Genomic DNA, 19,157 nt, shown 5'->3' on the forward strand with positions numbered 1-19,157 from the left:
GTGACCCTCGGGACGCAGCAAGTCCTACAGTCGGATGGTTTGTAGTTGAAGAATCGTTTGTATTCATTCACAGGCTCTGTCTCCTGCGTTTGAACCATTTCCTATAACAATGATAACTTTCTGTTTATTAAAAAAAGTCTCCACATAGCCTAGATTTAATTTTACCACGGTGATAAGTTTTCTTTTTATAATTGGGAAAAAGGGAGCCGCAAAGAGCTGCTAAGAGGGGCTGGCTAGCGGGACGTCCTGGGCACTAAGACGGCGGGGGCCATGAGGCTGGCGGGGAGCAGGTGCGGCCGCGGCCCTTCAGCTTCAGGGTTTGTTTGTTTTTTGGCTGTACCTATGGGATGCGGACATCCCGGGGCCAGGGATTGAACCCATGTCAGGCCACCAGGGAACTCCTCGATGCCATTTTCAGAAAGAAGCTTCTCTCAGGTTAGACCTCACATGATGAACAGAATAATTTAAAGTCCACTGAGTTATACTCCTGTCTGATAGTCAGAAAGGCAAGAAAGATTCTAACTTTTAAATAAAAAGCATGATGCAAAACTCTATTTACATTCTAATGTCCAGTGTGTTAGAAAAACAGAAAATAAACAGGAAAAATGAAACAAAAATACACAAGAATACTTAAACATTTTTGGAATAGTGCACCTAAACAGGACTTCCATAACCGTTATTCTTTAAAATATGTTTTTAAGGAGTTCCCTTTGTGGTGCAGTGGCTAACAAATCCCACTAGGAACCATGAGGTTGCAGGTTTGATCCCTGGCCTTGCTCAGTGGGTTAAGGATCTGGCTTTGCCCTGAGCTGTGGTGTAGGTCGCAGACGCAATTCAGATCCCGTGTTGCTGTGGCTTTGGTGTAGACCGGTGGCTACAGCTCCAATTAGGCCCCTAGCCTGGGAACCTTCATATGCCATCGGAGCCACCCAGGAAATGGCAAAAAGACAATACATAAATGAATAAATAAATAAAATGTATTTTTAAGATTATCAGATTGTTAGAAACCCAGTATGACCTAACACTTGGTCTCACGGCAGGCAGGTGTGATGAGGGGCGCCGATTTCCTTGTTTGCTCGGTAAACATACGCTGAGGTGAAGATGCATTAGGTGCAAAATTTGAAAGCCGAGTTTGCCCCACGTCGTAGAAAGAAATGTGTCAACATGCCCAGAAACCTGTCACGGCCCCGGACGGTGATGAAATCGTGACTTCTCAGGGGACCCTGTGGCCGAGCTGCTCCCGGCGCCTTCAAAACACTCACCCGCCCGCCGGCGCCCGAGCATCCTGCCTCCACTCGGCCCTTGGTAGCAGGTGCCGCCCTGCCAGGCCTGGAGCGTCTCGGCTGCGGGGACGGCCCCTGCAGAGCCCTCTCTTAAGGGAAGTTGTTGGAAAAATGAAACGCTGCAAAGGCTCCAAGAAATGGAAGGGTTTGTCTTAGGCGATTTCTTTCAGCATTTACACAATTTTGTTCGAGAACAAGAACACAACCGCTCATTCGATGGGAAGAAAAACAAAACTAGTGTTAGCTGCTGAGAAAGTCTATTGTGCTATCCCGGCGGTGTGAGCAGAGGCCGTCTGGAGGTCCTGTCACATAAACACAGCCCTGACCTTCAGTGCGTGGTGTCCAGGCCTTCAACCGCCTCTGACCCTGCCGGTTGCCCAAGGAGCTGGAGACAAGTCCTCCCAGCCCCTGACGCCAGCTTCCCCCCACGGCAGGTGCCCCCGACTTACCTGGATGTGCACTGTGCCCTCTACTGCCTCCCGGAGGTCGGAGCACCCGCTGATGAGCGCCAGCTGCTCTTCGGCGCCCAGCGAGCCCTTCAGGGCACCGGACTGCTCCAGCAACTTCATCTCTTTTCTAGAAAGAAGTGGAGAGTGAGCTGTGAGTGTTGAGAAACCGTTCCAAATCAAATCATCCATCTCACGAAGCAGCAGGGGAATGCAAGCAAAACCATTAGGATGGTGACGACCAAAAGAACAGAGGAGAAACCAAATGTTGGCAAGGACGCGGGAAACAGGGCCCCATGTGCTGTTGGCAGATGTAAAAGCTGCAGCCAGTGTGGCAGTCGTTCCTAAGAACAGGAAGAAGATGTGGTACAGATTTACAATGGAATACTACACAGCCATAAAAAGGACAAAACAATGCTATTTGCAGCAGCATGGATGCAACTAGAGATTCTCATACTAAGTGAAGTAAGTCAGAGAGAGACAAACACCATAAGCTATCACTTATACGTGGAGTCAGAACTGTGGCACAAATACACCTTCTACAGAACAGCAACAGATCATGGACATGGAGCGAAGACCTGTGGTTCCCAGGGGTGGGGAGAGGGAGGGGATGGATGGGGCGTCGGGGGTTGGTACGTGCAGGCTGTCACATTTAGAATGGCTGGGTGATGGAATCCTGCCACACAGCACTAGGCCCTGGGTGTGACTGGGTCGCATTGCTGTACAGCAGAAATTGAAGAAACATTGTAAGTCAGCTACACTTTGATGCTAAAAAATAGGACCATCATGAGCCAGCCATTCCACTTCCAGGTAGACACCCCAAAACGAGAAGCTGGGCCTGGCACATCCGCACCCCGTGTGCACGGCAGCACTGCTCCCAGTGGCCGGGTCCTGTGTCCGCGGCTGCAGCTGCTCCTCCCAGGTGTCTGGGATCCACCGAGACATCCAGGTGCAGCCGTCCGCACCACCCACCCTGCTCGGAACCCTCGAACCCACGAACGAGGGTTCGTGTGCGAACCGCAGGACCTCTGAGTCGTCTCGTCCTTCCCCGCCGCTCCCTCCCTTCCCATTCTCTGCGTCTCAGTCGTCTAGGGAGGTGTGGGGGGCATTCTGTCTGTCTGTCCTCCTCTGCAGTTCCTGCTCCTTGACGCTCCCCTGAATTTCAGGCACTGCCCGTTCCTCTGGTGCCGCTTGCCTCCTGCAGGCACCGGGAGGCGCTGCTGCCCAAGCACTGATCTGAACGCTGAGCTTGGACATTTTTAGCTCACACGGTATGGATTTGGGCTCCAGGACGCCAAGAGGGTGGTTTATGGCTACAGATTCTCAGAGAAACCCCTTCTCCCCTCCACCCAGAGGCCCGTGTGCGGGTTCTGTCTTCCTAGCTCTCCTTCAGCAGCAGTGCAGCCCTCTCGGTCGCGCTTCGTTGGGGAGCTCCGAGTCCACCCGCCCTCTGCGCAGAGCAGGCTCTGCCGGGAGAAGCCCTGGGGTCGCAGAACCGGCGACCCACCCAGAGCAGCAGCAGCGTTCACGTCTCTCCCAGGATCTGTGTCCCAGATTTGGTCTCTGAGAAGTTACATTATTGTCCTGCCAGCTCAGCAATGCATTGTAAAGAACGTATACATTTACTGAATATTTTTAAGTATTTAAAGTGGACAGGAGTTCCCGTCATGGTGCAGTGGTTAACGAATCCAACTAGGAACCATGAGGTTGCGGGTTCGGTCCCTGCCCTTGCTCAGTGGGTTAACGATCCGGCATTGCCGTGAGCTCTGGTGTAGGTTTCAGACTTGGCTCGGATCCCGCGTTGCTGTGTCTGTGGCGTAGGCTGGTGGCTACAGCTCCGATTCAACCCCTAGCCTGGGAACCTCCATATGCCGCAGGTGTGGCCCTAGAAAAGGCAAAAACAAATAAATAAATAAAACAGACAGGATATTCCAGATTCCCAGACCCTAAGCTCTGAACGGTTTAAAAGTCTGCTATTCCTGGAGTTCCTGTCGTGGCTCCGTGGAAACAAATCTGACCAGTATCCATGAGGGCACAGGGTTGATCTCTCATTGGGTGAAGGATCCAGCGTTGCCATGAGCTGTGGTTTAGGTCAGATGAGGCTCAGGTCTGGCATGGCTGTGGCTGTGGCGTAGGCTGGCAGCTACAGCTCCAATCTGACCCCTAGCCTGGGAACCTCCATATGCCGCCAATGCAGCCCTAAAAAGACTTTAAAAAAAAAAATCCGCTATTCCCGATACTGTGTATATTTAAATTTCACAAGCAGGGGGAACTACTCGCCTTCATCTCAGCAACGTGGTGTTACTCGGGTGCCGAGATCTACTGTACAAAGAAATGCCTAGCGGTTACTAACCGATTACGGCGTGGCTCCTGTTCACGAACAGGAGAGAAAAGCAGTCCTGAGGTTTAGGATTCTCACTGCCAAGGCCTTTGCTTTCCAGTTCTGTTCATCGGGGGCGGGGGGGGGGAGATACATAAATAATACCTGAACTCTCCTCGATGCAACAAATTTAGTCTTAAAAACAGGGAACCCTGACCCCCCACTGGGCCACACACCCAGTCCCCATGGAGATGTCACCTGCACCTCTGTCCCTGTGCCCTGAACGGACCCTCAGAGCCGCGACGGCCGAGGCTGGGCGTGGGGACCACCAGTAACAGTGGGCTACGTGCCCCCCACAGAACCGGCGTAAGAACGCTCGCCTCGGAGCTGCCACCAGGCGGAACGTCACCTCCGTCCCCTGCCGCAGCGGGGAGAGCCGAGGTGCTTCACTCGGCGCCCCGCGCCTCCTGCAGTGTTTTTCTGAGAAGGAGAAAGAGGTGCAAAGGCGGAGCATCGTCCCTTTCTGCCGTCGCCAACCGCGACTGACCCCCATGCATGTGCTGCTTGTCATTTTTTAAATCACAGGTGTTTAGCCAGCAACCTCCCACCACCCTTTCCTTGTGTGCAGAACTCCCAAGGGGTTTTAACACCAAAGCCAGTAACACAGGGACACACGGAACCCGCCTCGTCCTCCGGGAGCTGGGCCGCGCTCACCCGTCAAGCACCCTCTGTGTCAGGTTAGGTCGAACCGTGGGACCAGGGCCCCGTGTTCCTCGGGAGCTTGCTTCTCAGACCTTCCGGTGACGTCGCCGGGCCGTGGGGCAGGGGCCCCTGCAGGGCGGACTCGGGTCCAGAATCTGCATCAGCACTTTGACCTCAAGGCCCCTTTGCCCCGAGGGGCGGCGGCGCAGATGGGGAGAGCTGTGCACCCTGGGGACCCGGCCATCGGGACCCCAGGGGACAGAGGACGGGTCTCGGGAGCTTTTCCACGTCCTCTTCAAGTCAGCAGATCTGCACGCACCAAACCCAGCCGTTGGGGAACGGGGCGTCCCAGTTACGCTCGTTCCAGTTTTTCTCACTGACTGTTTGGAAGAACTTCTGCTTCAAGCTCTGCAGACGATGGACATCCATACCTTGGAAAGATGCGACTCCCACCCGGCTTCTCGACCTCCCAGGCCAGCACCTGGCAGCGCTGACGGCTACGAAGAGCCATTGAGCTAAGACCCCGGCCCCTCGAGTGCCCTAGTGGGTGGCTGTAATGCGCCAGCATCTCCTCTAGAGGGCAGCATAGCACCAGGACCCAAGATACTTGCATCCCAACCGCAGCCAAAGTTTTAAAATTTTTCTTCTTTTTAGGGCCGCACCTGTGGCATAGGCAAGTTCCCAGGCCAGAGCTGCAGCTTCTGGCTTACGCCACAGCCATGGCAACGTTGGATCAAGCTGCATCTGCAACCTGTGCCGCAGCTTGGAGCAACACGGGGCCCTTAACCCACTAAGTCACAATGGGGACCCCTGTGTCATTATTTTAAATCAGAGAAGAGGAAATGTCAACAGCCACCAGCGTAGGACATGATATATAAATATTCTTATATTTTTATTTTTGAGATTTTATTCAAAAGGAGCATTTATTCATTTAAGAAGATAAGAACTTATCAGAGAGAGAAAACACACACGTTTGCCAAACAGAAGAATCCACTCCCAGGTCAGATCGTAAGCCCACGTGTAGGAACGGGTAATGAACTGGGTTTGGGTTATGAACTTTGTAGTGACAGCTGTCTTTGTGCATGTATTTCCTTAACTAAAAGGTTTAAACTGGGAGTTGCCTGGCGGCACAGTGGGTTCAGGATCCGGCATTTGTCACAGGTTTGATCCCTGGCCTTTCACTTTCATCCACGTGGGTGCAGCCAAAAAAACAAAGTTTAAGCTCTGACCACCTAGGCCCTTAGCTGTTTCAGAGTATCACCGGTGCTGTGCCCACTTTCTGCCCTGCACCCCTGCACCCTGGCCCCACGGCCTGCTTCCTGCCTGCAGCTGGCCCCACACCTAATGCAGGTGCCTGGGAACAAAGGCCGTGGCTCCCATTTCTTTGAGAACCTCAGTGTGGGCCTGTTATGAACCCAAGGGAATTCTGGCAGGTGTTCTGCTTCCCAGCCTCTCCCCGAGGTCTGAGTCGCGGGGGCAGCTTGAGGTGGGAAGAGGGGTGGGCAGAGCCGGGAGGACCAGTGTGGAAAGCTCTCGGGAGGCCTGTCCGTGGAAGTGCACTGGCGGAAGAAAGTGGCTGCATCCGTCCCGCAGGTGGGCCCCCGGCCCGGGCCCCACTGCCCTGCTGTCACCCCCTCGGGTGCCCTGAGGTCTCTCTTTCCTTAGCAATGGCAGCATCAGGATGGGGGGCTGGGGGGACACCTGCTTCAGCCCAGTCTGTCAGTTCCACCTGCATGTGCACGGGGCAGCAGGCAGCAGGCGCTGACGAGAGCATCCTCTGCCCTCCCAGGACTCAGCTCCTGCCTCCACCCCTCCCTTCCCTGGGGAGGCACGCACCCACGTGCCCGAGGCCACAGGATGGGACACCCGTGAAGCCTTAGAGCCCAACAGCAGTCACTCCTGACCCCACATCCAGAGACACTCCGAGTAACTGGTTTCTCCCTGAGTTTCTCCATGTACAATTAGCAGAGTTCCCACTGTGGCACAGTGGGTTAAGAACCTATGGTGTAGGTTGCAGCAGTAGCAGCTCAATTCAACCCCTGGCCCAGGAACTTCCATATGCCTCGGGTGTGGCCAAAAGAAAATAAAAATTATTTTAAAAATGTACAGTGAGCATGCGTAACTTCTACAAATCTGAGCCAGCAAAGCCATTCCTGTTTGGGAAGCGGAGTAAGCACCTGAAGTGAAGCAATCATCTGAACGGTCCTGATGACAGCCAAGGGACAGCATGACCCGTGGACACACGGACACATCAGGTTCAACGACCTGCGGAACCCACAGCCCCAGGGGTCACATCTGGCGAGGACACTCCAGGCCACCTCTGACCTCCTCAGCCCCTGCAGACAGGCTCCCGGCCACCCTCTAGTCTTTCCTGGCCTCCAGGGCAACTCTGGAAACCTCTCCATGAACGTAGTACATGGTTTTCTTAGCTTTACACCAAATTGCACACATTCTTTGGCGACTGCGGCAGACCCCGACGGGAGAAGTCGGGGACCATCCTGTGATCGTTTAGCCCCGGGTCTTCCAGCCGGAGCCACGTGCACGACTCAGAGGAACCCACCAATCCAGAGGCATCCCGACCAGAGCTGGGTCCAAGACTCCGGAGGTGGGCAGGGCGCTGGGTGTCGAGTCAAAGACAAGCTAGAGACCCAGTTCCTGGCCCGGGACGCTCAGTTGCTTAGGGGACGGGGACAGCGATCACCGCTGCCGTTAGGTCCAGATCCACACACGAGGTGGACTCGGGCCCCGAGGGACCTCGCTCAGGGGAGAGACGGCAGTAAAGGAGCTGAGACGAGGGCTTCACCCAGACAGCGCTTTCCGACGGGGCTCCAGCCCCACAGGCAGCCAGTCCTCTGCCCCGAGCGGGGCTGTCCCTGAGATGTCACCCTGGCCCGGGCCGGGGTCCTGGTCTTGTGGCCAGAACGGCCCCCTCGCCGCATGGAAGTGAGACCGCACCCGAGTCACGAGGGTTAAACACTCCCGATTCACGGGTCCACGGCACCACTTGCTTCACCTGATTTTTGTTTTTCTTCTTAAAATACATTCATCTCAGATTTTTGAGGCCTCATATGTGCCAAGCACCGAGCCCACAAGGGGAACAAAAGCCCAGCAGTGAAGCATCTGCCCAAGGTTGGCTACCCTGCTGGTGCAAGACGGACGTGTGGCAAGTTTTAAGTCACTGACTCTCCCACCCTGTTAGGAAAAGACTAATCTTAGATGACAGCCTGTTTGTTTGTTTTTTTAATTCACTGAGATCTCTTGCCATGATATTGTGTAATTAATCTTGCAATTTTTTTTTTTTATCATTTTGCTTTTTAGGGCCACATCTGTGGCATTTGGAAGTTTCCACGCTAGGGGACATATTGGAGCTACAGCTGCCGGCCTACACCACAGCCACAGCAACACAGGATCCAAGCCACGCCTGTGACCTACACCACAGCCACAGCAACGCCAGATGCTTACCTCCCTGAGTGAGCCCAGGGATCGAACCCACATTCTCTGGGGTACGAGTCGGGTTCGTAACCCGCTGAGCCACAATGGGAACTATTTCAAAAATCAACTTTTGGAGTTCCCATTGTGGCTTGTCTGTGATGAACCCAACTAGTATCCTTGAGGATATGGGTTCAACCCCTGGCTTGTCTCAGTGGGTTAAGAATGCAGTGTTGGGAGTTCCCGTTGTGGCGCAGCAGAAACAAATCCAACTAGGAGACATGAGGTTGCGGGTTTGATCCCTGGCCTCACTCAGTGGGTTCAGCATCCGGCGTTGCCACGAGCTGTGGCATAGGTCGCAGATGCGGCTCAGATCCCGCGTTGCCCTGGCTGTGGTGTAGGCCGGCAGCTGCAGCTCTGATTGGACCCCTAGCCTGGGAACCTCCATGTGCCATGGGTATGGCCCTAAAAAGGAAGACCAAAACAATTTTTTTTTAATTTTAGAAAAAAGAAAAAGACTAATTATAAATTCTCCATATTCTCCCTGATTCCTGAAAGGACTTTAAAAGTGTCCAAAATCTTTCATGATACACCTTAAAAATAAGGCCTGGTAACACAAACACCCCAAGAAACAGAACAAAGAACTTTTCAAGTAGGCATCTTAGTTTTCTCTTGGTTACAGCGGAGCAGGAATTGTGTCTACAAAATAAAAGCTGTAGCAACAGAACTGAAGCGTGGAGTCAGCAAACCAGAGTCCGCTGTTCCCACGTGGCCTGAGTGAGCAGGACGACTTCTGAACGGCTGAAAAAGGAACCGAAGTGACAGGACTTTGTGACATGTGAAAGCGACTGTCACTGCCCTAAGTTTGCTGGGACCCAGGCCTGCCCTGGGCTCGCCCGCTGCCCGGCTCGCCCGCTGCCCGGCTTGCCTGCTGCCCGGCTCACCGGCCACAAGGGGGAGCAGCTGTAGAGACCACGGACCCTGAGAAGGCCTCTCCAGCCCGGGTCTGGAGCCCGCGCAGGGCGGGCGGCGGGGAGCAGAGGCTGTGCTGCGTGCCGCCCTGGAAGGTGATGAGCTCGTGTCTCCGCTCCAAACCCCAACCCAACACATTGGCCAGAAACCCAGTTACAAGGCCGGGGCTGCTGAAGGCCCGCGTCACGGTGAGCTGCCCCCGGACAGGGACTCCCCGGGTCCTTCCTCAGACGGAGTCCGCGTGGCTTTACCGTAAATTCCCTGCGTCCCTTTCAGCTCTTCCCCCATCTGGGCTTTACCTTGTCGGTGCATCGGCTCCTACGGCTCCTACATCCTGCGGCCAAATACAATTCATCTATGACGGCGAGCTGAGCACAACTTCAAACACAAGGTTTTTCTCTGCGCATTGGGGTCCCGCCCCGCTTCCGTGTGGGCCGCGCCCCCACGTCATCCACGCGACCTCCTCAGCAGAGACCCTGCCTTCTCGGTCCTGAAAGGGGCGATGACCCGGCACCGTGCCCCACGCGGACCCGCACTGCGTCAGGTGTCAACGGGAAACCGGGCAGGACGCTGCGGGGCTCCCGGTGCAAAGCCCTCCTGTGTCCCCCGCTCCCCGTTTTAGGGAACAGGCCCCACTCAGCTGCCGACCCGCCCTGCGCCGCAGAAGACAAATCCAGGCAGCCGCCAGCCAGGGAAGGGGGGCCGCAGAGACGGGAGGACCAGTCCGGAGACCCAGGTGGAGCCTTGGGGCAGGTGCTGCTCCCTCAGGGATGCAGCGAACGGAGCTCTTCCCCCGATGCAGGCCCTGCCCCGGGGGACGCTGGGACCCCAGGTGCCAGGTCTGCCCCGGGACCTCACCACCAACTGGTCAGATAACCGTCACACACCCCAAATCTTGCCTTTAAAAACTTCTCCCTCAAACCATCGGGGACTTTGGGGGTTTTATCGGCCCTGCAGCGAACTCTCCCCTGCCCTGAGCTCCAGGAGCTTTCATTTGGCCTCACTGTGCGTCGGGCTCAGGAACTTGCGTTTGGTGACGCGGGATTGTTAGGGCAGCAACTTTTCCGCGTTACCATGTTATCGTGTCGCCGCGGTATCATGTCACTGAGAGAGAACTGTGATGCTCAACTCTGGACTTTGGGTGATGATGTGTCATGAAGGTTCATCTCCTGAAACAAATGTACCGCCTGGTGGGGGTGTTGATAATTCGGGGGCTGTGCAGGTGTTTTGGGGGCAGGGGGTCTCAGGAAATCTCGACGTCTCTCCTAAATTTTGCTGTGGACCTAAAACTGTTCTAAAAAGTAAAACTTTTTTTTGCTTTTTATAGCCGTACCTGCGGCACATGGGAGTTCCAAGACGAGGGGTCAAATCGGAGCTGCAGCTGCCACCTACACCACAACCACAGCAATGCTGGATCCTTAACCCGCGGAGCGAGGCCAGGGGTCAGACCCACGTCCTCGCGGATACTAGTTGAGTTTGTTACCACTGAGCCACAGTCTGAACTCCAGTAAAATCTATTCTAAAAAGAGAAAACCTAGGCATTTTTCCAAAGGAGCTGTTTCATTGAAAAAATATTTGTCGACTGAAAAATAAAAGAAGCCAGCAAAGGGCAGGGCTGCCTAAGGGCCTGGCCGGACCCCCGGTCAGGAGCGAAGGAGACAGAGCCACACGGGTCACTGTCTAAACCCAGGTGGGTGGCGGAGCAGACACTCGGTGGACACGGCGAGGTCCCCTGTAGGCCCAGGCTTCCCACAGGTTTAGGGCCACCCACGTCCAAGCTCACCCAGATGACCCGACACAAAAGGCAGCAAAAGGGAGCAGGTTTTTCACCCCAAAACGTGCCGCCTTGTCACGAGGACAGCTTTGAGCTAAAGGCAGGCCACTCTAGCCGGTTCAGCAAACCCAGGGAGGGGGTCCTGGGACCTCCGATCCACACCCGGCCCTCCGGGGGGGGGGGCACAGGTGACACGTGGACTTAACTGATGGGGGGCGGGGCGGGGCTGAAGGAGTGGCTCCGAGTCGAGGGCAGGAAGGCCCAGCTCTCTGCAGCGGAATCAGAATCTCAGCTGCCCAACACCTGGGTCGATGGAGTTCCCTGGTGGCCACGCAGTCACGGCTGTGCTGAGGGTTCAGTCCCTGGCCCGGGAACTTCCACATGCCATGGGCGCAGCCAAAAAAGAATGGGGGAAACAACCCACATGGGTAAGAAAGGTTTTCTGTAAAGGGCCAAAGAGTAGTAGTTTCGGCTTTGTGGCCACACGATGTCACTGTTACATATTTTTCTTTTTCCTTTTAATCCTTAAAAATGCAAAAACCGGAGTTCCCATCGTGGCGCAGTGGTTAACGAATCCGACTAGGAACCATGAGGTTGCGGGTTCGGTCCCTGCCCTTGCTCAGTGAGTGGGTTAACGATCCGGCGTTGCCGTGAGCTGTGGTGTAGGTTGCAGACGCGGCTCGGATCCCGTGTTGCTGTGGCTCTGGTGTAGGCCGGTGGCTACAGCTCCGATTCAACCCCTAGCCCGGGAACCTCCATATGCCGCGGGAGCGGCCCAAGAAATGGCAAAAAGATTAAAAAAAAAAAAGTAAAAAAAAAAATTGCAAAAACCAACTGTACACGAAACACGCCCGCCCGGCGGGCCAGGTTCACCTGCCCTGATCCTGACACACCAAACACGGTCATGACGGGATTTTTTGGTCATGACGGGATTTCTTTCGGATGAGCTGCTGCTTTAGCTCCCCTCTCCCTGCAGACAGGAGGGGTAGGGGTCAGGGGTCTCGGCCTCCAGGGCTAGGAGTTCCCTGGTGGCCCAGTGGTTAAAAACCTGATGTCAGCTGTGGCATCTGTTTGAGCCCTGGTCTGGGACTCCAGCATGCCACGGGGGTGGCAGAAAAACAAAAATCAAAACAAAAACCCTCCAGTGCGTGCCCAGTGCACAGAAGGTGCTCAGTCAGGATCTATGAATGAATGCAAGTAGGATGAAGCCAGGGGGGGCAAATGCTTTTACTTCCAGCTCCCTGAGGATTTCTGGGGGAAAGGCACTGGTGTTTCCCCACAAGGTCTCCCTGAATCCCGGCTGCCACCGCCCAGGAGCCACACCCAGGCAGGAGGGACGGCTGAGCTCCCACCCCTCAAGGGTGGAGCACTCTGCAGCACCCAATCTTGTAGAGCCTGCAGCTCCTCCCCAAATCTTGTCTTCCTCATCCCACCCCATCCCTCACTGGTTTCTCCCGGAAGCACTTACTTTTTTTTTTTTTTTTCTTTTTAGGGCGGCACCTGCAGCATACGGAAGTTCCCAGGCTAGGGGGAGAATTGCAGCTGCAGCCGTGGGCCTGCACCACAGCCACATCACCACAGGATCCAAGCCACGTCTGTGACCTACACCACAGCTCACGGCAACACCGGATCCTTAACCCACTGAGCAAGGCCAAGGATCAAACCTGCATCCTTATGGCTACAAGCCAGACTCGTTTCCACTGAGCCACGACAGGAACTCGGTGGAAGCATTTTCTAAATAAATCCCTGGCCCAGGAATCTTTATCTCAGAATCTGATTCTGAGGCACCCAAGGTATGGCCAGCCCCGGGGACTGTCATGATCAGATATAGCAGAAAGCAACTGTGCTAAATGCCCAGAAGCTTGAAAAGTGGAACCACAAGGAGAAACTCCTCATAACGAGCAGGTATATTGGGAAAGAAGCAAACAGGACTTCTACAGTGAATGTTTTATAAAATATATTTGATGTACAATGTTGTGCCAATTTCTGCTGTAGAGCCAAGTGACTCATGTAAACAGTAGGACTGTGTGTGTGTGTATATACAACATACATTCTTTTTTGTGTATTATTTGACATCGTGATCTGCCCAGGAGACTGGACAGAGATCCCTGTGTTATAAGTGTTAAAATAAGCTCCGTGAATGGCTTATTTTTGTTTCTTTTAAAGCATGTTTATTGAGCTTAGAGTTATGCCCAGAGCTGAAGGTGTTATGATGAACTAGATAAAGCCCTTGCTTTCATAAAGGATGGCATCTTGAGTCACAGGCTGGAGAGCCTGGCAGAGGGGTTGGGAGAACTTTACTGGGAAAAATTGCTTCCTCTCTGCAAACTGCTCTGAGATTTTCTCCAGTATCTAATAGGCTCATTGGGAAGATTAAATGTATTAGTGCATATAAAGCATATAGAACAGGGCCTTCTGCATGTCCCAGAGCCCACACTAGTAGTGAATGGCTTAGATAACAGCTTAGATACAGCTCAACTCGAATTAGTGACCCAGAAAACCCAAAGAACAAGTACAGAAGGAACTGTGAAGATGGAAGATCGGTTTGGGGAACTGATAAAACTCTAACTTCTCTGGGGTTGGCGTTCTCACCTGTGACACAACAAAGCCGTGCTAGAGATGGAATTTCTCCATGCCTGCAGCCTGACATCATACCCTGTATTATTCAGTCTTTTCAAAAAGTCAGCGATAGGAGTTCCCATCGTGGCGCGGAGGAAACGAACCCGACTAGCGTCCCTGAGGACGCGGGTTCCATCCCTGGCCCCGCTCATTGGGTTCAGGATCTGGCATTGCCGTGAGCTGCAGTGTAGGTCACAGGCGTGGCTTGGGTCTGATGCTGCTGTGGCTGTGGCGTAAGCCGGCAGCTGTAGCTCCAATTTGACCCTTAGCCTGGGAACCTCCAGATGCCGCGGGTGTAGCCTTAAAAAGCAAAACAAAACAAACAACAAAAAAGTAAATGATGAAAACTCTTATGTTACACAGTAATGCAAATTCAAGTCAATGCTCTTGGGAGGTCCCATCATGGTGAAGTGGAAACGAATCCAACTTAGGAACCATGAGGTTGCAAGTTCGATCCCTGGCCTCGCTCAGTGGGTTAAGGACCCGGCGTTGCCATGAGCTGTGCTGTAGGTTGCAGATGTGGCTCGGATCTGGCGTTGCTGTGGCTGTGGTGTAGGCTGGCAGCTATAGCTCCGATTTGACCCCTAGCCTGGGAACCTCCATATGCTGCAGGTGTGGCCCTAGAGAGCAAAAAAAAAAAAAAAAAGTTATTGCTCATGGATGCACCCCAAAGAAAGAGCCTAAGTGCCTAACAGGCCAGGCCTGGCAGCTCAGAGCTGTGACCAGTGGCGGCATCTTAGGGAGACGGCCGAGAATCAGTTTGCTTCTTCTGGCCCCGTCTTGGCTTTTTTCCTCTGGTACCTGTTCTTTCTGGGATCATCCCCTAAAACTCCACCCTCTGCTCGCCCAGGGCTCAGCATTTGGTGAATTCCTCTCCTCTCTCTCGCCTCACAATAGTTATCGCAGTTAATTCTGGTCTGGGCAGACCAAGAGCTCAAAACCGGCCTCGGGACATCTGTTCCTGACGGGGAAGCCCGTGCAGCTCCAGCCCCACGACACAGAAGCTTATGAAGTCCCTCAGGCTGGAAGCCGAGCGTCTGCACTCAGTACCCCACTGCCCTCTCACGACCTCACCCTCAGTCCTGAGCCCCCCCCCCCCCCCGAGCCGCTTCTGCCGTCTTAACCCCGGTTCTCAACCATCCTGGCCTTCCTCAGCCCCCAGGCTGCGACAGCCCCCCAGCGAGAGGGACATGCAGGCGTGCCCGGCCCCGGGACACGGAAGACAAGACCGGCCGCGGCCGGTGCCCCCCCCCCCGCAGCAGACTCACCGGATGGTGTCCAGGGCGCCTGTCACCTGCTGCTGCTCGATGTCGTAGAGTTTCACGCGGAAGCCTCCGCTGGCGAAGAGCATCGCCCAGCTTCGTCCGATGAGGCCGCTGCAGGGAGAGAGGCCTCCGGTTAGTTGCAACAGCAGCCCTCGCCGCTCCCGGCCCAGAAGGAGCTGCGTTTCCAGTTACACGGCATCTTATTTCTACACATCCATACCCGGAAAGGACATGTTTTGGCAGCTGGTGTTTGTTTACGATGGTGCCAGGTGGGCGCTCCTGGGTCCTCCCTCCAGCACCAGGTCCAGGCCCCTCGAGGGGCACCGGCCACCGCTCCCATGTGGAGACCGAACCCCGACCTCAGGGCGCCGGGCATTCAGGGAAAAGGGCCCCCGGGGGCCCTCTGGCCACTGGCTTGGGCAAGTCACCGAGCCTGAAGGACAGAGGCAGCGCCGCCCTCTCCTCCTCACACGACCGCCTCCCGCACTTGAGACGACGTTAAACTACACGTCTTACCCCTGCTAACGTCACCCCAAGACAGAGGCCTTTGGTTGTGTCCATCTCACAGGCGGGAAGACCGAGGCACAGGAGGGCCCGAGCTACACGGGCTCCACATGCCCTGAGACAGACCAAGCGCACTGCCCCGAGAGCTACCTGGCAGCCCTCTGCCCACTGTTCGAGAAGAGGAAAGAGAAAAACGACAGGAACTCACAGGGACTTATTCAAAAGGTCAGAAACGAATGCAGGGGAGTTCCCGCTGTAGTGCAGCGGTGAAGAACCCGGCATTGCCTCTGTGGTGGTGCCTGTTCCTTCCCCAGCCTGGTGCTGTGAGTTAAGGTTCGGGTGTTGCCGCACCATGGCTCGGATTCGATGCCTGGCCCGGGAGCTTCCTCGTGCTCTGGGCAGGGCCATTAAAAACAAAACGAATGCCAGGAGCACCGGGAGCCCCAATCACGGCTTCTAGCATCATCTCCAAGGAAGCGTCCTCCCCGACGAGTCCTCCCTGAATCTGCAGGTGTCACCTGGACCCTCCGAGCGGCCTCCTGGGACAGGAGAAGCGGCGCACATGGATGTGCCTGCTGGGGCCCACGTCATCGGTGCAGCCCTGAGTTCCGACCACATTTCGGAAACAGGAACAAACTGAACCTGGAATACGGTCCATTGTCTGGGTTCCAAGAAACTAGGAGGGACTAAAACCCACTGGCTGCATCCACACATGGGGCAGATTACAAAGAAGATACAAAAAGACCAAAAACCCAACTGCCTCTGCTGGGCACCCCCCCCCCCCCGCAAAAGCAGGCGTGATCCCTGCACACAGCACCACCACAGGGGTGGGCAGACCCCCTAAGCCACCCCTGTGGCGCCACCCATGGATCTGCCTCCCCCCTCACCGCATTTTAGGGGAACAGCTCACACCCCCTCAGGGACCAAGCAAGGGCACCTGTTGCTGCTGCAGGAGCCCCAGTAAAGCCTTGCCCGACTTTCTCCTCTGGCCTCAATTTCCACCGAAGAAAGGATTCCGTGTAGCACCAGCAACATGGCAACGCTGGCATTTCCCCCCAGACAGGTCCTACCTTAACCCGAGCCCAAGGCCTGAGGCCTGCGTAAACACTACACAGTGCATGTCTGCACACCAGGAACAGAGACGCGTGCTTTTTGGGGTGCTGAAGGTGTGGGGGGCAGGACGTTCCACCCTAACTGCTGCCCTCAGTAAAGGTTGCCAAGTTTCCTGGAACTCATCACCCTCTCCCGAGGAATCAGAAATAAACTGCCTCTCTGATCGAAGCTCCTCCCCAGGAACGCGGAGCAGGAGAAGGGCCGAGAGACCCTAGAAGGACCCGGGTTTGGACTCAGCGGGTCCCCTCAGGGGTTTTCAGATGGTAAATACTACAGGACGCACCCGGATCTGAGGCTTAGTTACCGCTGATGCCGAGGAACCACGGGTACGGAGGGCCGACTCTAAGTTATACTGGATTTTCCAACGCGAATGGACCCGCGAGTGGCTCGAGGGGCACCTGTACTGTCACCTCCAAACGTCACTGAGCCTTTGTGGGGTGCTGGCAGGCCACCATTCCGAGGCCTAGCTGATAGACACTTGACCCTGGGACAAAAGGTGCAAGGCAAGCATGGCGCCCACACCCAGCACAAAGTGCACCTGTTTATATTCCTTCGCTAGGCAGCCACCCACCCACGTGCCTGGAGGGGACACAGACACACACAATTGCCCTGTCCGAGTAAATGCTGACCCAGAGCACACGCACCCTGCATACATGGGCTCTGAGGAGAGACCCAGACAAGGATGTGTTCTCAGGACCTGCTGTGACCGCGGCCAGGCAGGCAGGACCTCGGCAGCGGAGCCCGACAGACCCGGAGCCTCCCGGAAGGAGCGTCTAAGGATCAAGAGCAAGCGCGGAAAAGTGGGCGGATTGCTGTCATTGCCTGCTAAGGGGAAGGGGCACAGAAATGCCTTTCTTTTCTTGTTTTTAAAATGAAAATAGCAGGAGTTTTAAAAGAGGGATGGGGGAGGTCCCGTCGTGGCGCAGTGGTTAACGAATCCGACTAGGAACCACGAGGTTGCCGGTTGGATCCCTGGCCTTGCTCAGTGGGTTAAGGATCCGGCGTTGCCCTGAGCTGTGGTGTAGGTTGCAGACGCGGCTCGGATCCCACGTTGCTGTGGCTCTGGCGTAGGCCGGCGGCTACAGCTCCGATTGGACCCCTAGCCTGGGAACTTCCATATGAAAGTTCAGAAAAAGGCAAAAAAAGAAAAAAAAAAGAAAAGGATGGGAGCAAACCAGAAAACCGTGGACGGAAGTTAGACTGCCAGCCTGACACACACGCTGCGGCAAACAGGGACACCCCCCCCCCCCCCCCGGGATCCGACGCCGTCGCCACCCCCAGGCGCGCATTCCCACCTCGCGATCCGATCTCAGGGCGGCAGCCTGCACCCGCCGCACGTGACCCTCCCGCCGAGCCCCCGGGCGCCCATCCCTCCGACGAGAATACGCGGGTGGGGCCCCGGGGCCCGATAGCTCCTCACCCACTCGCAGCGCCCACCGACACCGTCCCCGCTCCGCCTGCCACCGCATCGCACGCAGCCTGGCTGCACCGGGAGCGAACTCGCCGCGCCTCGCCGTGCGCCCCGGCCCGCGCAGGTGGCGACCGGGCCACCCGCCTCCCTCGCGGGCGCGCAGGCTCGACCCCTTACCTGCCCACCACCGCCACCCCGTCGGCCTCCGAGGACGCTGACGACGCCATGGCCCGCACCGTGCCAGAGCCAACAGCTGCCGCGCGCGCCACCCGGGCACTGGCTCCGCCCGCGCCGAAGGGCAACAGGGCCCGGGGGGGGGGGCCTGGCCCGTGGGTGGGGCGCGGGCGGAGCCTCCACCTCTCCACGCCCCGCGCGCGCGCGCAGGGGCCCCGGGCCGGGCGGCGGGGGCGCGCCTTGTACTCGGGGCGGCAACGGAGGGGGGCGCGGGGAGCGGCCTGGCCCATCGGGCGCGCGCGGAACGTCCCCCTCCGCTCGCCCTGGAGCGCGCACGGGGGGGGGGGGGCGGCGGACCACGTGCTCCGGCAGCTGTGCGGTGGGGCGGGGGGAAAGCGGCCGCTGCGCGCTCCAGGAATTCGCTTTGCTTTGCTTTGCTTGACTCCCCCCGGCGCCCCTAGAGTCATTGCACCGGGAGGGGCCACCTGCAGGCCAGGACCAGGCGCGACCCCTCAAAGACCCTCCAAAATTATCACTCGGGTTTCCTTCCCGTTTGAAGAGTTTAGCACCACTTCCGTTCACACGACCAACACAGGCCGTAAGCCGAGGACCGACCCTGCTGAGTTCAGTTCATCATTCAGTTCTGGGAAGACCCGCCTCTCTCCGAGGGTGAGGCCGCGGCCCAGGAGCCTTGGGGCCGCAGAGGAAGCGCGGGTGGGCGGTCTGCCAGCCGAGGGCCGTGGGGCCGCCGCAGGGAGGGCCGCAGCGCGGAGCTGTGCTTCCTGCTCCGGGGCCCTGAGCTGCTTCTGTCCCCGAAAAAGGAAATGTCACCGTGCCACATCACACGTCCCGTGACAGCGTGTCCGCAGCGCACAAGCAGGGAAACGCCGGTCCTCCGGGTCAAGGCCCTTAGGCAGCGCTTGACAGGCAACTCGGGTGGCAAATGGAGCCCCTCCTGTCTTCCCCGGTCGGGAGCAGAAAAGGGGTGTCTTACAGAGTCTGGTAACGGTGTGTCTGTACGCACCTGCACATAGAGACACACTTGTATACTCCTCTACAGTATTTCTGTCACCTTGCACAAAATACCAGAATTTTTATTCGGAGGCATTTATGGATTTATTTATTTTTCTCTTTTTAGGGCTGCA

General features: G+C 56.2%; 1 protein-coding gene across 1 annotated transcript in view; it reads right to left on the reverse strand.

Moving 5' to 3' along the window:
• CRYL1 (crystallin lambda 1) overlaps positions 1 to 18,168 on the reverse strand; it is an 82,278-nt gene extending 64,110 nt beyond the window's left edge. The window contains exons 1-3 of the mRNA XM_047755706.1: positions 18,016 to 18,168; positions 14,814 to 14,921; positions 1,733 to 1,859 (exon numbers count right to left, since the gene is read on the reverse strand). Of these exons, the coding sequence (XP_047611662.1) occupies positions 1,733 to 1,859; positions 14,814 to 14,921; positions 18,016 to 18,065 (285 nt within the window). The 5' untranslated portion in view covers positions 18,066 to 18,168. The remainder of the gene's footprint in view (positions 1 to 1,732; positions 1,860 to 14,813; positions 14,922 to 18,015) is intronic.
• Between the last annotated feature and the right edge of the window lie 989 nt (positions 18,169 to 19,157).

This window comes from Phacochoerus africanus, chromosome 13 (genome assembly GCF_016906955.1).
Source record: "Phacochoerus africanus isolate WHEZ1 chromosome 13, ROS_Pafr_v1, whole genome shotgun sequence".
Lineage (NCBI taxonomy): Eukaryota > Metazoa > Chordata > Mammalia > Artiodactyla > Suidae > Phacochoerus > Phacochoerus africanus.